This window comes from Dama dama, chromosome 4 (genome assembly GCF_033118175.1).
Source record: "Dama dama isolate Ldn47 chromosome 4, ASM3311817v1, whole genome shotgun sequence".
Lineage (NCBI taxonomy): Eukaryota > Metazoa > Chordata > Mammalia > Artiodactyla > Cervidae > Dama > Dama dama.
In genome coordinates, this window is record NC_083684.1 from 41,240,830 (window position 1) to 41,265,463 (window position 24,634).

Here is a 24,634-nt window from a genome sequence, read left to right on the forward strand (position 1 = left end):
AGTGTCTTTTTTTCATGGTTTTTTTTTTTCCTCCCACATAAGAAGTAGTCTATCCCCATTTTGCAAATGGGAATAGTAGTGAAGAACACTCACTCTGGGATCAGACAGCCTGGCCCCTCCTCCCACCAGCCTTTAATTCAGGGCAAAGAAAATGGGACTGGTGATGCCTACACCCCAGGATGGCCTCAATCAGAAAACTGGACACCAAGAGCACACAGGACAAGCGTCTGACCTGTAGAGAGGCAGGGTGGAGAGGAGCGTGGACTCTCAGACGTACCTAAGTCCCAGTCCAGGCTCTGCCACTTAATAACTGCCTCAGCTTCCTCGTCTATAAAAAGGGGACGCTGATGACAGCAAATTCACAGAGTTCTGGGATTAAATGAGTTAGTATTTATGAAGTGCTTAGAATAGAACCTGACACATAATGTTCTCACATGTTTAAATATTAAGAAAATAGTGAATAAAAGGTAGTTGAAGCTGTTGAATGTAGTTTTTGATGGTGATGATAATGTTATTGTGGTGAAAAGATCTTCCCATTTAGAGATGGCCAGTGGGTTCTTGGCTCTTGTCATTAGGATCTAGTTTCGAAACCAAGTGACCAAATGACTGGTTTAAGAAAGGACAACATGCTGATTTAATACTTAGTCCTTTGCTGTCTTTTTTATTTAACTTTTTATTTTAGAAATGTTCAAGTAGGACTTCCCTGGCAGTCCAGTGGTTGAGACTCTTCCACTGCAAGGGGCGAGAGTTCAATCCCTGGTCAGGGAACTAAGACGTGCCGTGCAGTGCAGACAGAAAAAAAAAAAAACACTTTTTTTTTTTTTTTTTTTAAAGAAATGTTCAAATATACCTAATCCTCATATACTGATCTTCTGGTTTCTACAGTTTGCCAGTCTTGTTTCCCCGTACATGCTGGCGTTAGTGTTCCCTGTGGCTCTGAGACACTGTCCAGCCCTTGCCAGGGTTGAAGCCAGCTTCCCAGAGCCTTCTCAGAACTGGAGATCCCCTCAGTCTTTTCTGTAATTTCTGGTTAATCAGCCCAGAGGCTCAGGTTGCACAGAAAGATAATGGGCCTTAATGAGTACCTGGAAATTCAGGTTGGGCCTGCCTGTGGCGCGTACACTACTTCTGTCACTTCTCACAGGGCAGGACTTAGCTACCATTAAGACAAGATGCCCCACAGCAGGTTAAGAGCTTTGCATTAAGTTATTTGCAAAACCATTTTCATTTTTTCAGGCTGCCACCCTTGGCAAGTCCAATCATGCTCATCCCAGCTCTCACTGCCCAGATCTGGGCCGGCTGGAGCGCAGAATTCAGTGTGGAAAATGAGGGCGGCTCTTGTTCCCTGATTATATGGCAAGCCCCCCAAACACAACCCAGTGGCCCCATTGTTTCTGCTGGGGTGTGGTTGGGACAAGGTTGTGATCACATTCACTGTCTTGGTTAATCTCACAAAACCCTGAAGAGGTGGGCTCAGTCAGTGGTGGTATCCTTCAGGTGCCAGTAGAAAAAACTGAAGCCCAGAGAGGTTAAGCATTTTGTGTAAGGTCACTCTGCAAGAACAGATCTGCAGAATCTGGTTTTATATAATCATTCCAGTCACAGACTCTGAGACTCTTCTTGCCGACCTCTTCCTGTCATTTTAAAAAATGCCATGCTCACCCCTCCCCAACCCCTTCAAATTTGGGAAATCAGTTGTAGAACCAGACTAAAAGGTGAGGGTAGGCATGTGGCATGGTTTTGATTTTTTTTTTTTTAAACAGACTGGCAAAGGAGGGTTCAGGGAGTGATTGAGACTAGGTTACTCATATTAAGGGCCATCCCAACTCTGCTGTTCACTAGTTATAGGGATCAAACAAATATCTTAACCTCTGTGAATCTCAGTTTCTTCATCTACAAAATGGGAATAATCATGTTGCGTATCCTCCTGCCCCCTAACAGGGTCTTATTTTCTCTAGCAAGGGTGGGGCTGTTGGTGTCAGAAAAGTTGGCAATGGTGGCCCCTAGTGGAACAAATGAAAACTGCAGCCCAGACACCATAACCCACTTGAGGGTTTTCTGGCAGAGTTCCATGTCCAGGTAGAAGTGTCTATGCTGTGCTTAGTCTAGCCATGTAAAATAGGCAAAAGAACAGGACTTTTTCTCTCTTTTTTTTAATAAAAGATATCTTGGAAAAACTAAAAATTAAAAAAAAAAAAAAAAAAACTAAAAATTGCGCTGGAGGAATGAGAGACAATTATTTGAAAGGGAGAACAGACCCATTTGAGTTTGCCAAAAGGAACTTTTCTCGACTATTTCTTCTGCCTGGAAGGCCCTTGAGCCAAGATTTCTGTAAGGCTGACTCCTTCAGGTTTCAGCTCAGACACCTACAACTTCAGAGAGACCAGCTTTCACCATCCAGTAAAAGTTATACCTCCCCATACTTCTGCATCACTCTCCTCCCCCCCCCGCCCCGCCCCATCACTCTTACATTATCCTCTTTTAAATTCCTTTATGTCTAGCATTTGTCACTACCTGAGATTCAGTTTTGTTATGTGTCCATCTCTTTCACAATTTAGTATAAGCTCAATGCAAGCAGGTGCCTTGCCTGTCTATTCACAATTTTGTCCTTACTGCCAAGCACAATGTCTGACAAATTATTTGATGGAAACTAGTTGAATGAGTCCTTTGGGACTCTGATGTTTAATGCAGACGCTTTTCACCACAGCTTCTCCAGCTTTGGGTATTAATACTTTTTAAGTTTTAATACTTTAATGACTGTGAAATTTTAAGTAGCTTTGTCTCTAAGCCACTGATCCTAAGTTCCCTCATCCAAGTAGTCCTCTTCTGTCTTTTGCATTTGTCTCACTGCACTGTATGATCAGGTTGAAGATTTTCCTGTGAAATCTTCATGGTCTCCCCTGATAGTGATGAGCTTCTCCACTGGGTGGTCTCAGATTGCAAGCAGGCATTACCTCACAATGCCTCAGAAAATAAGCATATAATCAGTTCTAAATGAATATCTGCCATTATCAATGTCTTTTGTGGAATACTGAATAAATGAAGTGTCTAGTATGTGCCAGGCACTGTTCTGCGTATCTTAAAACAACCCTAGGAAGTAGTTGTCAAATACCTTCATTCTACAGATGGGTAAACTGGAGCACCGAGAGATTCAGTGATGTGCCCAAGGTCTCAGAGCTAATAAGCAGAGCTGGGACTTGAGCCCTACCCTTGACAGTAAATAAGACCATGTTCGAAGAGTGAGCACTATGATTATCCTCATTTTGATGATGAAGAAAAGAAAGTGAAAGTCACTCAATCGTGTCTGGCTCTTTGTGACCCCTTAGACTGTAGTCTGCCAGGTTCCTCTGTCCACGGAATTCTCCAGGTCAGAATACTTGAGTGGGTAGCCATTCCCTTCTCCAGGGGATCTTCCCAACCCAGGAATCAAGCCCAGGCATCCCGCATTTCAGGTGCATTCTTTACCAGCTGAGCCACAGGGAAGCCCGATGAAGAGACTGAGGTTAAAAATTTTGCCCAAGCCCTTGCTCTTAACCGTTAATGTCCTGCTGGCTCTCTCTTATTATCTGCCACTGTTTATTGAAATGTAAACTGTTTGCTTATTTATCTATTTATTTTTAATTTTGGCTGCATGGGCTCTTTGTTGAGGCACGCGGGCTCAGTAACTGTGGGCTTAGTTACCCTGCGGCATGTGGGATCTTAGCTTCCCAACCAGGGATTGAACCTGCGTCACCCTGCATTGTTTAACCACTGGACTGCCAGGGAAGTCCCTCCACTGTTTATTTAAATGTAGTTAATCCATAGTATCTCACTGAACCTCAGTCTCTAACTTTTAGACTCAATAGGTATTCTGTCTCAGTTATTCTTCACATTATCAAGAGTCATCTGAAGGAGAGGCCCTTTTTTGTTACTGAAAAGGAGAAGTTACTTTCTAGGCAGGTTTGTTCTCAGCCTCCAAGTAGACGAGAAAAGAACCACCACAATGAAGTCGCCCTGGACTTGTGAAGATGGCACCTGCTACTTTTGCCGTTTGTCACCAGACTGTGGTCTGTTTTCCTTGTGCCTGTTTTGTGTGAGTTAGACTTTTAGTGGGTGAAGGAAGTTCAGTTTCTAGAAAAGGAATGCTGTTTCATCTCCCCCTTTTTCTAATCACTGTCATTTATGCCCTGCAGTGAGTTTTGAAGGATGTGCTGGCCTACCAAGGACAGTCTATGTTTCTGACGACACCCGATTCAAAGTGCACACAGATGGCGTGGTTACAGTCAAGCGGCCTGTGCACCTTCATCGCCCAGAGCTAAGTTTTCTTATCCACGCCTGGGACTCCACCCACAGGAAGCTCTCCACCAAAGTGACACTGAAGGTGTCAGCGCACCACCATCACCACCACCACCATCATGTAAGTTGGAGGGTCTTGGAAGTTCACTATTGTTTTAGTCTGCTGCTTAATCCAGGTTTCTCAGCCTTGGCACTATTTACATTTGGGGCTGGATAATTTCTATGGGGATTATGCGGATGTCCTCTGTGCTCTATGAGGTTTAGCAGCATCCTTGGTCTTAACTGCTAGAAGCTAGTAACACTGCCAGATGTGACAATCAAAATTGCCTCCAGACACTGCCAGTGCCCCCTGGGCGTAAAGGGATGGGATGCAAAATAGCCGCATGGTCCAACTGAACTAATTCTTGCTGTTGATTTGTTGTTGTTGTTGTTGTTGGGCTGATGGCAAGATACACTACCTTATTTCTGCAGATAGTGTAGAATAAGGGTAAGGGCATGGATTCTGTCTGGAATTGAGTACCAACCCTTCCACTGGGGAGTTATTTATTTTTAAAATATTTATTGACTGTGTCAGGTCTTAATTGTGGCACTTGAGATGTTTAGTTGCATGCAGCATGTGAACTCTTAGTTGCAGCATGTGGGATCTAGTTCCCTAGTTCCCTGACCTGGACACCCTGCATTGGGAACACAGTCTTAGCCACTGGACCACCAGGAAGTCCCATGGGGGAGTTATTTACTCTGTCTGTGCTTGAATTTATCTGTAAAATGGAAATGCTACTGACTACATAAATTAATACTTGTAAGATGCTGAAACTATGGAAGTAGTCAGTCATTTATAACTTTTCTGCTCAGTCTCTACCTGGAGGAAGAATTTACACGAAGTCAGTTTTCTGGTCATTTTGCTCTTCATGTCTCTAATGGGGAGGGTCTTGGCAAAGAAGGGGAGGAATCACTGTGAATCTTTGGCCTGATTGGATTGCAATCTCCATGAGCTCCTTCTCCCCTGAATTTGCAATGCCTGGCCCTTGGGTCTGGCACATACCAGGAGCCCAGAGTGGACAGATGGGTGAGTTGGCCACAGAGAAAAGGATATAAGTCTGCCCAGATTCTTGGCAAGAATGTTTCTGAAATTGTTACCCAAAGCCAGATGCCTTCGCCAGTTTCTAAACTGCTCCCGTGGTGCTTCCTATTGAACGTCTCTCTAGGGGGCTGCTCCAGTTGTATCCTGGGAGTGTGGAAGTGTTGTAAGTGCCAAGGCCTTTCAGGCTGGCTCTAGTTTTTCTCCCTGAAGACTGCTGAGATTCTAGGAATTTAATACTCCTGGGAGAGCTTGTTTTTCTCCCTGGTGTAATTGGACAGACCAGAAAATGGGGAACTTAGTAGAACTAAATTAACATAGCTTCCTGACTCAAGTCTCCAACTGATGCCATCATTCATGTTAGTCCTATCTGATAAGTTCTTGCTAGATAGTGGTGCATGGAGCCCTCTTATGAGCCAAAGTTGGTCTTTCAACTTTACTTCTTCACCTTTGCCACCTGCCTTCATGATTAGGTTCAAATACATATTATAGAAAAGCACACATTGCAGTGGTTTATGTGAAACAGTATTTGTCTTTCAAGTTTAGGCAATTCAGTTGTAACTTGTGACCATTATTGAGATTCTTACAGTCATCAGGAGGCTAGGTTTCTTTCTTTTTCATTCTGTCATCCTTAGCACATATATGGCTTCTGTCCTCAGTGATACCTCATAGTCTAAGACGGCTGCTGGAGCTCCAGTCATCACACCTTTCCTCTGGACAGTAGGAAGTTGAACATGATGAAGCCCCAAAATGTATCACTTAGTTGTCCACTTTTTAAAGAAGGCTCTGTGGCATTTTGAAGCAGTATTTCCTCTTACATCTCATTAGTCAGAACTTTGCTTCATGGTCCTACCTAGCAACAGGTGTAGTACAGGAAATGTAGTTCTACTTGGATACATTGTTGGATTATGTATATAATCTCGAGAGAGAGCGTGGGAGAAAGGGAAAGAAAGAGATTTTTAAAAGAATATATTGAGTGAAAGTGAAAGTCTCTCTGTTGTGTCCGACTCTTTGTGACCCCATGGACTGTAACCTGCCAGACTCCTCAGTCCATGGAATTCTTCAGGCAAGAATACTGGAATGGGTAGCCATTCCCTTCTCCAGGGGGTCTTCCCAACCCAGGCATCGAACCCAGGTCTCCCACATTGCAGGTGGATTCTCTACCACCAGGGAAGCCTGGACGGTAAGGTGGCAAGTCTGCCACAACTGGTTGGAGGTTGACTTTGGTTTGTCTCTAGTTCAAACCACTCTTGTGGTGCCAGGTGGCCCTACATTGGAAGGGATGATAATCTTATCTCTCTTTTCATTCATATAAGAATAGGTCCTATGTATTTGTATCAAAACATCACATGGTATACCTTAAATAGAAACAGTTTTTTATTTTGTCAGTTATACCTCAAGAAAGCCGGGGGGGGGGGGGGTGGGGGGGGCGGAGACTATAAATAGATCTAACTTTCCAGTTCTTTCTCTTAGGTTAGATAAGTTTTCCAGTCTGGTATCCTTTTTTCCTGAGGGATGAATCCCATGTTCAGTTTGTTTATGCTTAGGCATGATTCCCTTTAATTTCACACATGATGGGAGTTCCCTGGTGGCCTAGTGGTTAGGATTCTGGGTTTTCATTGGCAAGATCCCAGGTTCAATCCCTGGTCATGGAACTAAGATCCTGTAAGCTGCATGGCACAGCTAAATAAATAAATATTTAAAAAATAATAATAATAATTTCACACATAAAGGTGTTAATGTTATGTTTTGCCAGCATAGTGTTCATCATTATTTATTATCATTCTCTGAAAAGGTTCTGTAATCTTGATGTCAGCAAAGTATGCTGTTTGCCTTCCTCTTCAGTATGGCAAATGAATTTGCATTCATACATCAAGGTCTGTTTGCTCACTATGGCTGTGCAAGATGGTCATTTTTAGTCTTAAGATATAGTACCGAGAATCAGTTTAATATTTGTTCCTGTGTTCAGGTCACACCTCAAATTCCATTTCATTAAGACTATAACTCTGTTTTCCAACCAGTCCAACCATCATCTTTGTTAGCATTTTGTCGAGCACATACTGTTTCAAGCACTATTCTTTTTTTTTTTTTGCTGCACTGGGTTGTCATTTGCTGCTTGCAGGCTTTCTCTTGTTGAAGGAGCAGGGGTATCTCACTTCAGTGATTTCTCTTGTTATGGAGCACGGGATTTAGGCACTTGGGCTTCATTCATTGTGGGGTATGGGCTTAGTTGCCCTGCAGTATGTGAAATCTTCCTGGACCAGGGATTGAACCCGTGTCCTCTGCCTTGACAAGCAGATTCTTAACCACTAGACCACCAGGGAAGTCCTCAGGCACTATCCTAAGTGCTTTATGGCAACACTAGTATCACATTTAATCCTTTCAAGGACCCTATAGGGCTTCCCTTGTGGCTCAGCTGGTAAAGAATCCACCTGCAATGCAGGAGACCTGGGTTCCATCCCCAGGTTGGGAAAATCCCCTGGAGAAGGAAATGACAACCTGGAGAATTCCATGGACAGAGGAAAGAGACAGACTACAGCCCATGGAATTGCAAAGAGTCAGCCACTACTGTGCGACTTTCACTTTTTAAGGACCCTATGAGGTACTGATATAATCCTCATTTTAGACATTAGGAATTCAAGGTACTGATATAATCCTCATTTTAGACATTAGGAAAATGTGGGACACAGAAGTTAAATAACCAACCCAAGGTGTCACAGTGAGGATGCAAAGCCAGTCAGCCTGGCTTCAGAGCCTGCCCATGGCCAGGGTGGGATTGCTTCTCTAGAAGATGAATGCAGAGCGCGCGCGCACGTGCGTGCGTGCGTGTGTGTGTGTGTGTGTGTGTGTGTGTGTGTGTGTGTGTGTGTGTGTTAAGGAGTGTGTGAGTGGCTAGTACGAAGGAATGAGAAGGATTTGTGATGCTATCTGGTCATGTTTCATGTCTGTCCTGTGCATTTTGAATCACATTTTTAAAAGGTAAGAAATAAGGTTTGACACACACTTCATAGACAGGCATCAGTGACAGTGTGGAAGATGGCAAGATGGAATTGTACTCTGGAGCCGTTACTGTGTTACCGCCAATCACTTTAACATTTAAACAATTCGGAAGATCTTTCCTTTCATCTTCAGCTATCTTATTTCGCTGTTTGTGCGTAAAGCTATCTTTATCGCACACAAAAACCGTTCAATTTGAGTCTCAAAGGGCGTTTTTGGTTCCTATCCCAACAACTTCTGTTAGAAAAAATGCAACCAAACCAATAAAATAACACAGTGAGATTAAGGGATTAGTATTGATCACAAAGTAATCCTTAGTATCAGTTCCCAAAACTTATTCTTTAGGCTAACTCCTCTTTTGGAGACCTATATCCCTAGGAAAAATATGAGAGAAAAAATTTAAAATACTGAAATATCAAATTGTTGCATAAGCTCTGATATTAAGTCATTGGGGGCATAATGTCCTTTAAAAATGACAAGTGTTGGGACTTCTCTGGTGGTCCAGAGGTTAAGAGTCCGTGCTTCTGCTGCAGGGGGTGAGGGTTTAATTCCTGGTCAGGGAACTAAAATCCTGCATGCTATGCAGCCAAAAAGCATAAAACAACCCCAAAACAACACAGGTGTGAGATGTGGACTTGATATAACTTGTAAAATAATGTCAACCCTCAAACCCTGTAATCTTGTATGCATAATGATTGCCTGAACTCTGGAGACCAAGACAGATCCAAAGAGGAAACCAACCTGGTGATATGGTAAAGGGTTCATTGGGTTTTGTTTTGGCTGTTTCTTTTGTTACTAAATGGAAACCATGTCCTTCTCTCAGAAGACAGGAGATTCTTATTGGATAGGTTGAACTGTTCAGCTTGTATCATCTCACCTAAATTATCCCATTTTTTTCCTCAACTTCTTTCCTTTCAGGACTCTCCTTCTGGAACCCAGATGGAAGTACTCACATTTCCCAGCCCCTACCATGGTCTCAGGAGACAGAAGAGAGACTGGGTTATTCCTCCTATCAGCTGCCCAGAAAATGAGAAAGGCCCATTTCCTAAGCCACTGGTCCAGGTACAGAAGGAAGTTCCCCTATTTCTCTGGGAGAGAATTTGGCTGAGAAGGACCTAGGAGAGAAAGGGGAAACAACCAATGTCAGGATCCTTTCATACTCATTCATCTCTTTCTGCTTTGTCTCCAGATCAAATCTAACAGGGATAAAGAAACCCAAGTTTTCTACAGCATCACTGGCCAAGGAGCTGACACACCCCCTGTCGGTGTTTTTATTATTGAAAGAGAAACAGGATGGTTAAAAGTGACGCAGCCTCTGGATAGAGAACACATTGCCAAGTACATCGTGAGTGTCTCTTGGAAGCTTGTTAACGATGGGGTTACATATTTCCAAAATATTTTGGTCAGCTTATGTTGATCGTAGATCAGATGCTCTAGACATTTGAAGAGCTTGACTCCTCTAGACCTGTCAATAAGAAGAAATGACAGGAGGACCTGGGAAAAACCAGGGGCTGTTTTTGTTAGGAATAAAGTTGGGGAAAGTCTCGAGGTGTCAGACATGATCTTAGACCCAAGATGTCAACCTGTTCTTGGGATTGAAAGTCCTTGACATAAAGGCAGACAGGCTTCCCTACTGACTCAATGGTAAAGAATCCGCCTGCCAATGCAGGAGACGTGGATTCAATCTCTTGGTCAGGAAGATCCCCTGGCAGAGGAAATGACAACGCAGTCCAATATTCTTGTCTGGGAAATCCCATGGACAGAGGAACCTGGTGGGCTACAGTCCATGGGGTCGTAAAGAGTCAAACACAACTTAGCTACTAAACAACGACGACGACACGAAGGCAGAGGCTGGTGATGATGGAGAACAAAAATCATTTCTGGGCCTTGAGAGCAGTGTGAGCTCCGGGAAGTTGGGAGGTAATGCCTTGATGCCAAATGCAGAAAGGTCTTGGGGAAACCCTAGACTCAAGTGTCCAGAGCAGATCTGACCCTGCTTGGAGTAAGTCAGAGAGTCTCAGGCTTCCACTTATCTCCTCGGCCTGGTCTTCAGCCCCCATGTGGGCAGTGGGGCCTCTGTTCTCCAGCTCATGGGTCTTCCCATGTCATGGTCTTAACCAGTGCCATGACCTCACTGAAGCAGCAGCACATGTGTGGGATAGGTTCTGTGTTGGGGAGTCCTTATTTTAGTGGAAGGAGTGGGGTCCAGTGGAGCCCACTCTGCTCTGGTTGGACAACTTCTCCCACGTCCTCTTCCCGAGTAACCCTCACTTGGTTCTTGCAGCTCTTCTCTCATGCTGTGTCTTCGAACGGACAAGCTATTGAGGAGCCTATGGAGATTGTGATCACCGTGACCGACCAGAATGACAACAAGCCCCAGTTCACCCAGGAGGTCTTCAAGGGGTCTGTCCTGGAAGGCGCTCTTCCAGGTATGTCCAGCCACGAGGAGCTCAACACCCACCAAGACAATTTGGATTCTTTGGACCCCTCCCTGCTCTAAGTGTTGGGGCTGGCATTTGGAGTCAGGCCCTTCATAGGCACAGAACCTCTTTGGAAGATAGTGTGTGTGTAAAATATCCTCCTGACGGAAACATGTAGAAAATGTTCAAGCCCAGTTTAAGAAAGGAGCAATTTGGACTTCCCTGGTGGTCCAGTGGCTAAGACTCTCTACTCCAGAGATCCCACATGCCACAGCTAAGACCTGGGGCAGCTACAGAAATAAACAACTATAGAGCAGTTTAAGAACAACCTTCCCTTGTTAAGAAATAGATCCTCGGGGACCTCTCTGGTGGTCCAGTGGTTTAGACTCCACACTTCCAAAGCAGGGAATGTGAGTTCAAACCTTAGTTGGGGAACTAAAGATTCCCCGTGCTGTGCAGCCAAGAAGAGATAACAGATCTTGTTAGTAGTTTATGGCCCCTGTACAGTCCTTCCTGATCACATTTTTCTCTGTCCCCTAAAGGCAGCCACTACCCTGACTTTTATGGGCTTCTCTTGTGACTTAGTTGGTAAAGAATCTGCCTGCAACATGGGAGACCTGGGTTGGGAAGATCCCTTGGAGAAGGGAAAGGCTACCCACTCCAGTATTCTGGCCTGGAGAATTCCATAGACTGTATAGTCCATGAGGTCACAGAGAGTTGGACATAACTGAACAACTTTCACCCTGACTTTTGTGATAATCATTCCCATATTATCATTCATCTTTTCTGATGTGTGTACTTAACACTGGGTAACATCTTGTTAGTTTGGTTACTTTTCTACATGGTGACAAACAGTTTTCTAAGGTGGTTGAACCAGTTTATACTCCTACCAGAAATATGCATCATGGAATTGTTAGACTTCTTTTTGGCCAGTCTGTTGAGTATGTGATTATATCTCAGTGTAATGTAAAATGGCATTTCTATGATTATTAATGGGCCAAAGAAGCATCATATGTTTGGTGACCATGTGGATTTCTTTACAACTTATCTGTTCAAGTCTTTTGCCCTTTTTTTTCTCTTGGGCTTTTTGTCTTTCATCTATTGGTTCTCTCCTCCCCACCCCCCACCACCCCTCCCCACCCCACTATTCGGTTTGGGGAATTTTAGTTCCCCAACCAGAGAGTCAACCTAGGCCCTTGACAGTGAGAACACAGAATCCTAACCACTGGACAACTAGGGAATTCCCTGCCTATTGATTCTTAAAGAGTTATTTCAGTATCCTGGGAACTAGTGCTTTGTCACAAATGTTATAAATATTTCCTTCCATCTTGAAGGCAGTGATCTCAGATGACCATTCTCTCAGGTGGAAATGTGGCTAAGAAGCGAATTGTGGAAATTTCTGGGGTTTTTCCTCTCGTATGCACTATTCGCTTAGTGTATGAGAGCAAAAATGTTTCAGTTGAACTAGCTGGGTTCTGAGAACACCATTCATTCATTTGGTAGAATGCTTTCTTCCTCCACTAGCACTTTGGTTAGAATTTTGGAAACTATCAAGTGTAGCTTGACTGAATCTTCTTTGCTTCCAGGAACCTCTGTGATGCAGGTCACAGCCACAGATGCAGATGACGACGTGAACACCCACAATGCTGCCATCGCTTACAAAATCCTCACCCAAGAGCCCACGCTGCCGCACAACCAAATGTTTACCATCAACAGGGAAACGGGCGTCATCAGTGTGCTCACCACCGGGCTGGACCGGGAGGTCAGGGGTCAGGAGGATCCAGAGGGTGTGGAGGGCAAATACACATTAACTCAATTTCCTGGATGATGCAAAACTCTGCCAAGGCTGGTCGCCACTTAGCATGGTGGTGGTCAGAGCTTTGCATCTCAGTGTTTGTCTAGATATTTGGGGCAAGGCAGGCAGGTGGGGTTATTGGCATTTAAGCAGATGAAAAAATACTCTGTTTCTCTGCTGGGAGCCAGGTGGGACCTGATGTAGCTGTGGGTCCTGACTCGGCTTTGTTTGATATCTGCAGAGTTTTCCCACATACACCCTGGCGGTCCAAGCAGCAGACCTTAACGGCGAAGGCTTGAGCACAACTGCAACGGCCGTGATCACGGTCCTGGACACCAATGATAATGCTCCCAGATTCGACCCGACCACGGTAACCCTGCCCCTTCTTGGACAGTCTCCAAGAAAGAGCCTTGGTTGTTACCCAGTATCTCAGGGGTGAACCCTTGGGTAACTCTTCCTAGACTAGTCAACTTCAAGCTAAAGAGCAAGCAGGTCGAGGTGCCAGTTGTCTGCCATCCTCAGCCTGGTGCCTGTTGGCCTAGGTTTCTAAAGTTGCAAAATGCACCTCCTGAATCCATGTCCTCATATTGGGCATCTTGGTAGCAGATCTTACCAGGTTTTATCTATTGAATAAATATCCTCTGGGTTTATACCAGGCACTGTCTTAGACACTGGGCATATTATCACAAACACAGCAGACGATGATACTGTTCTTGTGGAACTTAGAGTCTAGCTAGGGAGACATTAGACAACTAATTATTGTGTGTAATTTTATTAAATGCAGTCAGGGAGAAGGTACTGGGAACCTGAAACCTTGTTGTGTTCCTTAGAAATCAGCTTAATGGTTAGTAACAGGGATTTGACTCTTAATGGTTTAAACAAATAGGGTTGCCTTTTTCTACACTTTAAAAGATTCAGAGGTACGTAGTCCACTCTGTCAATAGAAACCAAGCCTCCTTTATCCAGTCTCCCTCCATCCTTGGTGCATGGATTCTATCCCCAATGTCATTTTGTGGCCCAGGATGGCGCATGGAGCTCCAGCTGTGTCTGGTTTGTTCAGAAAGAAGGCAAAGGTGAGAGGTGCCTATGACTTTGATGCTAAGTCAAGTTTTATTATTTCTGTGAACACCCATCCCATAAATTTCATTTACCTCTCATTAGCTACTGCTGTCCGCAAAGGAACACTGGCAATACAGTATTTTACCTGGTCATGTTGCTGCCATCAACCATGTATTAATGTTAGAGAAGAAGAGGAGAATGGATATTCAGTAGACAGCAGTGTCTGCCACCCTAGCCTAGGCTTTATGAGTTCAAGAGAAGCTTCGGAGAGATAGTTTGATGCCCTGAATCAAGAGAAAGCTTGCTGCATAGCAATAACTGAAAAATAATGTAGTGAGCCAAATGAAGCTGCCTCCTACAGAACTGAATTTAAAATGTCAGGGTGTATCCTAAGTGCAGTGGGGTGTTATCAAAGGGCAGGAGGCTGTAATGGCCAGACTTTTATGAAAATTACTGGCACCACTGAGAGTGATGTGAGCAGAGGGGAGTAGAGGATAAGCGATGGAGTCAGCAATTGGGCCAGAGTGTGCTGAGTAGTGTGGGCAGGCAGGGCCTTGGCTCTTTCACGTACCCACAGGGCACCTAAGTGCCGGCTGCTTCACTGACAGGAAATAAGGGTCGTACTGATATGGTGGGCACTTCTTCCAAGGCTCTTCTCAAAGCTTGGGCTCAAGAAAGGACTCCTTTAGCCCCCTGAGTCCTGGCTCCACGGCTCGGTCTGAGTATGTCCTAAGTGACCCATCTTTTCCTTTGCTCCTCAGTATGTGGGGTCGGTGCCTGAGAACGAGGCTAACGTGGCCATCACCACACTCACAGTGACCGATGCCGACGTCCCCAGCACCCCAGCATGGGAGGCTGTTTACACAGTATTAAATGATAACGAGAAGCAATTTATCGTTGTCACGGACCCAGTCACCAATGAAGGCACTCTGAAAACAGCTAAGGTTTGTATGGTTCCTGCGAGATGCAGAAATTGACCACCCAGCCAATGACCCTTGTCCCTGATGCCTTCTCCAGTGTAGTCTGGCGTGGCCTGGGTGGAGTGGGGGAAGATGGCTCTCCCAGTTTCCAGTGGGCCATTTGGGGTTTGCAGTGACTCTTCAGGCTCATGTGGGAAGTCAGGAAGCTCCCACATAGCACCCTAAATGTTTTTGCTTTTTTTTTCCCCCACACCTCATGACTTGTGGGAGTTTAGTTCCTTGACCAGGAATTGAACCTGGGCCCTTGGCAGTGAGAGCCTAGGGTCCTAACCACTGGACTACCAGGAAATTCCCCAGGAAATACCATTTTAAAAAATACAATTTTTTTAAAGCTGTTTATTTTGTATTGGGCTATAGCCAATAAACAGTATTTAGTAGCTTCAGGTGAACAGCAAAGAGACTTAGCCATACATATCCATCTCTTTTAATACCCTCTTTCTCTGGAACATTTGCCCATCTCCCACAACTGTTTTGCAGATGAGAAGAGAAATGGTTTATGGTTACTGCTATTTTGCTAGATGACGTTAGAAGTGGGACAGATATGCCTGTGAAAAATGTCTAAGAAACTCTAAGAACCGGAGTGATTTCCTTCTTGAAGTTAGTCAAAGAGTTAGCGAATCCCAAGATTAGCCCCAGAGGTTTGACCTCCCCTTGAGCAAATGAGGAGCCACTTCATTTCTGAATCACTTAGTACATAGTCTTTTCTCCCACTAAACATTTGATATCAAGGTTTTCTCATGTTATTCTGTCAAAAAAAGAAAGATGGTAGTAATTTGAGTTTCCTTCACGTACAAGGTCCTTCATAAAAGTTTCAGTTTATTCCTTACACTGCCTCTGCGAGATAGTTTCTTTTCCTACCTATTTATATGTGGAAACAGACCCTGAGGTTAAATTGCTTAAAACACACAGCTAGGAAATGTCCTGGCCAGGATTTGAGCTCACTGCTGACTGGTTCTGAACTTCATGTTCTTGCCACTAAACTTACTGACTGGGGTTAGAGAGATGGCCAGGCAGGGTTGTCTCTCTGCTGCCACACAAACATCTTGTCAGCATAGGATGTGAACGTTCTTACTAGTCTCAGGTTAATAAATGACTCAGTGGGCTATGTTTATTAGCAGAGGCTTCCCACTTGAGATTTCATGTAATTCATCTTGATTCTCTTCCTGGGGACCTCACCGTGAATCCGGTTGCGTATTAATCATTGGGAGCTTTTTAAAAATACCAGCGTCCAGACCCTAGCCCCAGAGATTCCTATTCACTGGCTCTGGGGTTAGGACCCAGGCATCTGTTTTCTTTAAAAGTTCTCAAGGGAATTTCTTGGCAGTCCAGTGCTTAGGATTCTGCGCTCTCACTGCCAAGGGCCCTGGTTCAGTCCCTGATGGGGGAACTAATATCCCATAAGCTGCATGGCCAAAAAAAAAAAGTTTTCAAGTTAATTTCTTTTCCTTTATAAAAATTGTTTTATTTATTTGGCTGTGCTGGGTCTTAGTTGTGGCATGTGGGATCTCATTCTCTAATCAGGGATTGAACCGAGGCCCCCTGCACTGGAAGCTCAGAGAGAGCCTTTGCCACTGAATCAGCAGGGAAGTCCCTCAAGTTAATTCTTACTACAGCCAGATTTCAGAACCACTGATATATTGATTATCAAAAAGGATTGAATGTGTATGTGTTTTTTTTTTTTTTTGTAACATAGAATGTATTTTTTTAAACTTGGTTTTTCTGTTCCTTAGGGCTTGGATTTTGAGGCCAAGCAGCAGTACATCCTGTACGTGGCAGTGACAAATGTGGCCCCCTTTGAAGTCACTCTCCCCACTTCCACGGCCACCGTCACTGTGGACGTGATAGATGTGAATGAAGCCCCCATCTTTGTACCTCCTCAAAAGAGAGTGGAAGTGCCCGAGGACTTTGGCGTGGGCCTGGAGATCACATCCTATACCGCCCGGGAGCCAGACACATTTATGGAACAGAAGATCACGTAAGTGTGAGGGGCTTTCCATGGACTTGGAGCAACTGGGTGTGTGCGTATGTATGTGTACAAACTATTTTGTTCATGGCATTTTATCATCGTTGGCCTGTGTAAGACCTTTATCTTGTTTGACTTGCTTGCTTATTTATTAAATATTTATTTGGCTGCCTCAGGTCTTAGTTGCAACGCACAGGATCTTTGTTGCACATGTGGAGTCTTTTTTTTTTTTTTGAACTTTTTATTTTGTATTAGGGTATAGCCGATTAACAGTGTCATGATAGCTTCAGGTGAACAGTGAAGGGACTCAGTCATACGTATATGTCATATGTGGAATCTTTCACTGCGTTGTGTGGGCTTCTCTAGTTGGGGTGCATGGACTTAGTTGCGCCACAGCCTGTGGGATCTTAGTTCCCCAACCAGGGATCGAACTGTGTCACTTGCATTGGAAGGCGGATTCTTAACCACTGAACCACCAAGGAGAAGTCCCTGACTTTTTTTTTTTTCCAGCCTTTTGCCCCCATTTCCCACACCTTTTCCATTTCCTCCATAGTCAGCCATTGTAGATTTACTGTGCTTCTCTCACAAAGTATAACAGGAATGTGGTTTTCAGTTATACACATGACATTGTGTTGAAAGTAGCTTACTGTTTCTTTTTTCCTCTAACTTGGAAGATACCTCTGTAATGTAAATCACAGCCACAGATGCTGAAAACACACAGACAAATCAACCTACGACAATACCCTTGTGGCCATGTATGAAAAAGAACCTTTTTCTTCTTTTGAGGGCTGGGTCTGATTGCATGCTTGGTGCTCCAGTGTGACAATGGTGGAAGCACAAAGGGAAGACTATAAGCACAAATCCAAGCGTGGCACATCTGGGTCTTGTTAGCAAGGGCATGTTTTCCAGGGATAACAAAGACCTTGATCAGTATGTCTTCTCAGAGAGAGATTCCTGTCAGTTAATATTTACTTTAGAGGAAACTGTCAGAATGCTCTGAACTACTAAGAAAAAAGTTATGCAAATCCAGAGTAGAGCCAGGTGTAGTGATTAACTGAGCATATTCATGTTTAGGGGAGGGGTGTTTGTGTTCTAGTATCATTGCTTGTAACTTATTATATATAAACTGAACAAGAAGAGTTCAGTGCAACCTCACAACAAGTGCAACCTCAACTGTTGAGGTTATCCTGGGAAGCGAGGTTATCCTGGCACCCTGATTGGAATGACTCATAAATGCCTTTAAACTGTGAGTGTGCACGGTACAGGATGGACCAGGTAAAGGTTCCAGGTAGTGATCCTCACGGCTGCTAGAAGCAATGGGATTAAGGATAATGAGAAGTTTTTAATGGAGGAACTCAGCTGGGATCATCCAAACCTCCTGATAGATTTCAACATCTACTGAAAAAGCAAGGACAGTCCAATACGACGTGCCACTCAGTGTGATTCAACAGCATGTACAACTTAAATATTTGAGAGAGACAAGAAAGGCTGAAACAGAATCTAATCAAGACTTAGGATCTGGTTTAGATGCAGTGCAGGGAATGAACAAGTTAAATGCCACAAGGAAGCAGTCAGTCAAATACAGAATATGGGAGCTCTATGTCCAAGGACCCAGTTTCTTTAACAAATAATGACAGAAGGGTGAGGGTGTTAATCTTCCATAGATTAAAGATATTAATTAAGGGACAAATCAACCAACTGTAATGTGTAGACTATGCTTAAAGACAGATTCAAGCAATCCAACTATAAAAAGCAGCCTTGAGGCAAATAGAGAAACTTGCACATAGAATAGACATTATTAAGTAATTATTATTTTTGCTAGGTGTGTTAGTGACATTGTGATATTGTAGGATTTTTGTTTTGCTAGTAAAGCCTGGGATTCTATGTTCTCCAGGCTATGTTGGTATTTTAGCTTGTGGTAGCGAAACAGATGTTCAAAGCATCTTTTTGGGGGAAGTTCAAGGACCAAGTCTTAATAATGTTTGCAGAGAGCCTTACTCCTGGAATAAAGACCACTCTGTATATGTAGTTCATTGCTGTGCACGTCTTAGGTCCTGAGGATAAGTCCACGATTATCCAGGACCCTTTCCTCCTTCAATTTCTTTATTTCCCTTTCTGAGCCTTTCCATGACCCCGATAGGTAACTAGGCAGTGTATCTGTTTCTCGTGCTTATGTTTCTTCTGATTCTGGTTTTCTTAATAAGATGCTGCTTAACAATATTTTCTTGGCGTTTTTATTTATTTATTTTTCACTGTGTAATACCAGAAGGAACTTTACCCTCCCTGGCACCTCCCATTAAATGCCAATAGTGCCCCACACTGTGTCCACACAGATCTCCAAATGCTCATGGCAGAGATGCTGGGTGCCATTTTGTGACCAGTTGAGAACTACTGTACCATTTGGGGGCTGGTCTGAGAAAGACTAAAGAAATCTGATGTCTGGGACTTCCCTGGTGGTCCAGTGGTTAAGAATCAGCCTTGCAATGCAGGAAACAGGGTTCAATTCCAGATTGGGAAACTAAGATCCTGCTTGGCACATGCAGAGCGGCTAAGCCCAAATGCCACAACTAACGAGCCTGCACACCACAACTAGAGAGTCCACGCACGGCAACGAAAGTGCCACAACTAAGACCTGGAGCAGCCAAGTAAATAAATTAAAAACAAAACGAAAAACATGGCCGCAAGGTGCTTAAAAAGAAAAGAAAGAAATCTGACATTTAAATGCCGTGTCTGATCCTGGATTAGATTCTGAATTGGGCAAGGGTGAGTGGGGATGCTATGAAGGACAGTTCTGAGGAAGCGGACAGTTTGGATATGTACCATGTATGAAGTGATGTTTTCCTGAAATTGAAAATCAAATTATATAAGAGAATGCCTTTGTTATTAGGAGAAAACAAACTGAAGTATTCATCAGTAAAGGAACATGGTGTCTGCAACTTATTCTCAAATGGTTTAGCAAAACAGGGATTTATGTCTGTATGTGCATCCACTTATGTATACGGCAAAATACTGACAATGAGTGAATCTGGGTGAAGGGTACCTGGATGGTCCTCAAACCTTTCTGGTAGAATTTCTATAGATGTGATTTTTTTTTTTAAATGAAATAGGGAAGCAAAGTATAACAAACAAAGAGGAACCTTCACCTTCTTCAGCTATCTGCTGTTCACTGTTCCTGTTCTAAACCAGAGCTTGTGTCTTTCCAGGTATCGGATTTGGAGGGATGCTGCCAACTGGCTGGAGATTAATCCGGACACAGGTGCCATTTCCACTCGGGCTGAGTTGGACAGAGAGAATGTCGAGCATGTGAAGAACAGCACATACACGGCCCTCATTATAGCCACTGACAATGGTGAGGATGCCCCTACCATCGAGTGTTTGCTGTCTCCTGCTCCTAAATAGCTTACCTCCTTGCCCCTGTCCTTTTGGAGGCATGAGTTCTTTCTTTTTCTTTCATTCTTAAGGCATTCTCAAAATAATTGTCCAAAGTGCACAGAATTTAGGTCAAGTAGAAGTTCCTTTTTACCACTCACTCCCCATGGGAGCCAGACGGCCTGGGCTTAGGTCCTAGGACGAAAGCTTAATACCTGTGTGAACTTGAACCTAATTTTTATGTCCCTTACTTCTTTTATCTGACAAAATGATGATGCCCTATCTAGGTTAAATTTACGTAGAAGTGTTTGGGAGAGTGCCTGCTAACCTATTCTGTGCTCTGTAAGGACTGTCATTTATTTGTATTATCATCACCATTAGTGAAACGTGGCTCCTTCCAAACTCTCTGTATTCAAATACATTTATATACATATGGAAATATGGTTTATTATAAAGCTACTGTCAGGTTTATAGCCTATTTTTGTTTTTATTACAAAAAATCCCATTATCATATGCATGTTTAATTTTTTCCCTTGAACATATGCCTTGAAGACACAGAGCTCTATCTTGGCACACTGTAAATCTGTCTCTTTTCAGTAAAATGTTATGTGGATGATTCTTTACCAGCTGAGCTACCAAGGAAGCCCTATGTGGATATAGCATAATTTAAGCATTCACACATTAAAAAACACCAGGGTTGTTTCTAGTTCTCCATTATTTCTGTGAATGATAGTAAACATCCTTGTACATGCCTCTGGGAGGCAAGTGTTTCCCTCAGATAGATATTCAGAAGCAGAATTACTGTTAAAGAGAACTGCTAGTTCGTCTGGTTAAGTCTCTTTCCCTCTCTCTCCCCAATGGACTTTGTGCTTAGTGAAATAAACGAGTCACAAAATGACAAATACTGTGTGATTCCACTTAGATGAGAGATTAATGTGGTCAGATTCATAGAAATAAAGTAGAATGGTGGTTCCCAGGAACTGGAAGGGGAAATTAGGAATTGTTTAGTGGGTACAGAATTCAGTTTTGTGAGATAAAGTTATGGAGAGCTGTTTCACAACATGTGATTATACCAACACTGTTGAACTGTACATTTTAAAAATGGTTAAAATGGTAAATTTCTTTAATTCACAATTTTTTTAAGAGGTTAAAAAAAAAAATTACTACAGCCACCCAGGTATAGATATTTATGGATTTGAGATATATTCCTCTGGGCTTTTTTCTCCTATAATTCCTTGAGGACCTTCCTTTTGTATTACCAAATGCTATGTCAGGATGTGAAAGAAATACAAACAGAAATATGTACAAATCTCCAAATTTTATTTGAAAATTGATTTGCAGTGATTTTAAAAGGCTCAACTCTGTGATAATGACCCTAAAGCCTTAGAAGTTCAGAAGAAGTGAATGAGTAGGGGGCGATGAGGATTTTTTTTTTTCTTTAATTTATTTGGCTGCATCAGGTCTTAGTTTCTGCATGTAGGCACTTCAATCTTCCTTGTGGCATGCTGGTTTCTGATTGTGGCATGCAGGATCTAGTTCCCTGACCAGGGATTGAACCTGTGAACCCTGCATCGGGAGCGCAGATTCTTTGCCACTGGACCACCTGGGGAAGTCCTGTGATGAGGAATTTTTAGAGTGATTTAAAATACATATTTTTTAAGTTTCATTGAAGTATAATTGACATATAATGTATTAATTTCTTCTGTACAGAGAGTGACTTAGTTATACACATATATATTCTTTTTCATATTCTTTTCCATTATGATTTGTCACAGGATATTGAATACAGCTCCCTGTGCTATACTGTAGGACTTCGTTATTTACCCATCCTCTATGTAATAGTTTGCCTCTGCTAATCCCAAGCTCATCTCATTCCTTCCCTTCCCTACACACCTCCCACCCTGGCATAGAGAGGATAAATTTAATGGATGAATTATGTATGAAGACCGGGAGTCCTTGGTGTGAGGAATAACTTGAGTAACTATTACCAAAGTGAGGAATAAGGAAGTCAGAGGCCTGCCCATCCAGGAGTTGAGGATGGCCGGGGACCGGCAGGGTGGGTGGCTCTGGAGGGCAGCTTGGGGTTTGGTGCTGTAGCCCTGAAGAGCCAGGACAAGATTTGGATTTGGTCTGATGGGAGGCAGTAGGGATTCGTTGGTGATCCTGATCTCTGTCATTTCCTCTGTACTAGGTTCTCCGCCGGCCACTGGGACAGGCACCCTGCTCCTGTTCCTCGATGATGTGAATGACAATGGCCCCGTACCAGAACCCCGGGTCATGGACTTCTGCCAGAGGAATCCCGAGCCTCACATCATCAACATCATTGATCCCGATCTCCCCCCGAACACCTCCCCCTTCACAGCAGAACTGACACACGGGGCGAGTGTCAACTGGACCATTGAGTACAATGACCAAGGTGGGCACCGGAGTCTTTCTTATTTTGGAAACTTTTCTCTGACTCTCTGCTTCCCTTCTCCCCCGCCCTTCTGAATTTCCCTTCTCAGTATCCACTTGTCACCCCTTTTAAGGCGTGTTTCCTGGTCCCTTCTACATTTGTGACATTGAACCAAAGGTCCTTTTGTGTTTCTCCCACCTGAGTCTGTGACATGCTGCCCATTAAGCTGTAGCTCAAATAGTTGTCATCTTCACTCGGTTTTGGAATGTCTCTAGTTCCTTAATCATTTTAGTCTGGAATGAACTTTTTCTCTCTCAGTCCCCTCATTTTTGTTGCTTCCTCCAGAACGTGAATCTCTGATTTTGAAGCCAAAGAAAACCTTAGAGGTGGGTGACCACAAAATCAATCTCAAGCTCATAGACAACCAGAACAAAGACCAGGTGACCACACTTGACGTGCACGTGTGTGACTGTGATGGGATCGTCAGCAACTGCAGGAGGGCCACAGTTTATGGCGAAGCAGGATTGCAAGTTCCCGCCATCCTGGGAATCCTCGGAGGCATCCTTGCTTTTCTGAGTAAGTACTGTTAGTGAGTGCTCCAGCCTTTTACTTCTACAATGTTAACTGTATATAGCCCAAGAGCAGGTGAAAACTTTGAAAATTAATTAACATATTTTAAAGCTTATCTTAAGATAAAGAGTATGCCAAGTAATTTATTTTGCTGTCATTTATTTTTAACTTTTAAATTTTTTGATATTTTTTTTTATTGTGTGCTATGTGATTTTATAGTCTGTGCCCCACCCGAATAACTGAATAAGAATAATATGTATGTATCGATCACTTTAAGGCTGACACAGCCCTGGTCACAAACCATCAATGGCTCTAACTCACTCAGAAACAAAGCCATAGTCCCTCCAGAGGTCTGCACGAGGTCCCTCTGCTGACCACCCACCCCCCAACTTCTTTCTCCCCCCCATGACCCTGCTACAACCACGCTGACCTGGCCTTTCCTTAATCACACCAATTTGCTCCTGCTGCAAGGCCTTTACCTGGACCGTTTCTGCTCCTGGAGTACTTTGCCCCAGATTTCGAGAAATGACCGATGGGTTTAAGGTCCAGTTAAAGACCACACTTGAGGTCACATGTAATTGTCTACTGTGTTGTGCTGCTTATATTAGCCTCAGGGCTGTGAAGACATGTAAGTTGCCTAACAGCCGTCTATCTGGTCTGTGCCGGCTGCTGCTTACAGCCTTGCAGATTTGTGACTCTCATCTCTCTCTTCCCTACTCCAGTCCTTATTCTGCTGCTTCTGCTACTTGTTCGGAGGAGAAGAGTGGTCAAAGAGCCCTTACTGCCCCCAGAAGATGACACCCGGGACAATGTGTATTACTATGATGAAGAAGGAGGTGGAGAAGAAGACCAGGTGGGTGTTGAAAACCGTGGGACAAAGCTTAATGGCAATCTCTTTATTTGGAGGAAGCAATGATTAGGAGAAGGCAGACAAGTAAAATAGTTCTGTGTCACTTTGTGTATTTTTTTTTGAAAGACCTTACCCAAGAAAATAGATGTGGTCATTAACCATCATCATTAATAAACATTGTTAACATTTATGTTCTTGCACTCAGATAAGTTCCATGTAATTCCTACCTTCTTTGTCCCGGCAAAGTACACGTAAAGCCTTTGCCTCTGTCACATGTTTTAATGTCCTGTTGGTCAAAGCAAGTCAAAGGATAAAGCCCCACAGAATTGAATTTCTGTTCTTTTCACAGAGGATATGTTGGGAAAGGAGTGAATATTTGTTGAATAATAATCTAATAATCATACCCTTTGAAAAGTTCTTAAAACAATCTCCATCTCTTCCCACAAGTGTTCCTCACAAGGCTTTTATGCTATATTTCCTTCCAGTACTGTTTTGGAGACTCATAGGTTGAGAACTACCATTTCAGGAAAAAAAAAAACTGCCATTTCAGATTACATTAGTACATGGTTGTAGACATCATACAGCTGATAGTTAGGCCTCATCCAGTACTGTAATATGTAAACCATATATGACCCTGTGTTTATGACTGTTTCTATTTTACTCTTTATCCTGTTTTTACCTTTTTCTCTGAAGGACTTTGACTTGAGCCAATTACATAGGGGCCTGGATGCTCGGCCTGAAGTGACTCGCAATGACGTGGCACCAACCCTCATGAGTGTGCCCCAGTACCGACCCCGCCCCGCCAATCCTGATGAAATTGGAAACTTTATTGATGAAGTAAGTAAGCACAGTCAAAAGTCAAGGCACAGCAAGCTCATCTGTA

General features: G+C 43.4%; 1 protein-coding gene across 2 annotated transcripts in view; it reads left to right on the forward strand.

Moving 5' to 3' along the window:
• The window catches only part of CDH1 (cadherin 1), a 71,824-nt gene that overhangs the window by 43,782 nt on the left and 3,408 nt on the right, over positions 1 to 24,634 (forward strand). For both annotated transcript variants that reach the window (XM_061138813.1, XM_061138814.1), the window contains 13 exons: positions 4,173 to 4,396; positions 9,269 to 9,412; positions 9,540 to 9,695; positions 10,635 to 10,779; positions 12,357 to 12,532; positions 12,807 to 12,935; positions 14,386 to 14,568; positions 16,335 to 16,579; positions 19,771 to 19,916; positions 22,128 to 22,352; positions 22,677 to 22,907; positions 23,624 to 23,754; positions 24,445 to 24,588. In XM_061138813.1, the coding sequence (XP_060994796.1) occupies positions 4,173 to 4,396; positions 9,269 to 9,412; positions 9,540 to 9,695; positions 10,635 to 10,779; positions 12,357 to 12,532; positions 12,807 to 12,935; positions 14,386 to 14,568; positions 16,335 to 16,579; positions 19,771 to 19,916; positions 22,128 to 22,352; positions 22,677 to 22,907; positions 23,624 to 23,754; positions 24,445 to 24,588 (2,279 nt within the window). The remainder of the gene's footprint in view (positions 1 to 4,172; positions 4,397 to 9,268; positions 9,413 to 9,539; positions 9,696 to 10,634; positions 10,780 to 12,356; positions 12,533 to 12,806; positions 12,936 to 14,385; positions 14,569 to 16,334; positions 16,580 to 19,770; positions 19,917 to 22,127; positions 22,353 to 22,676; positions 22,908 to 23,623; positions 23,755 to 24,444; positions 24,589 to 24,634) is intronic.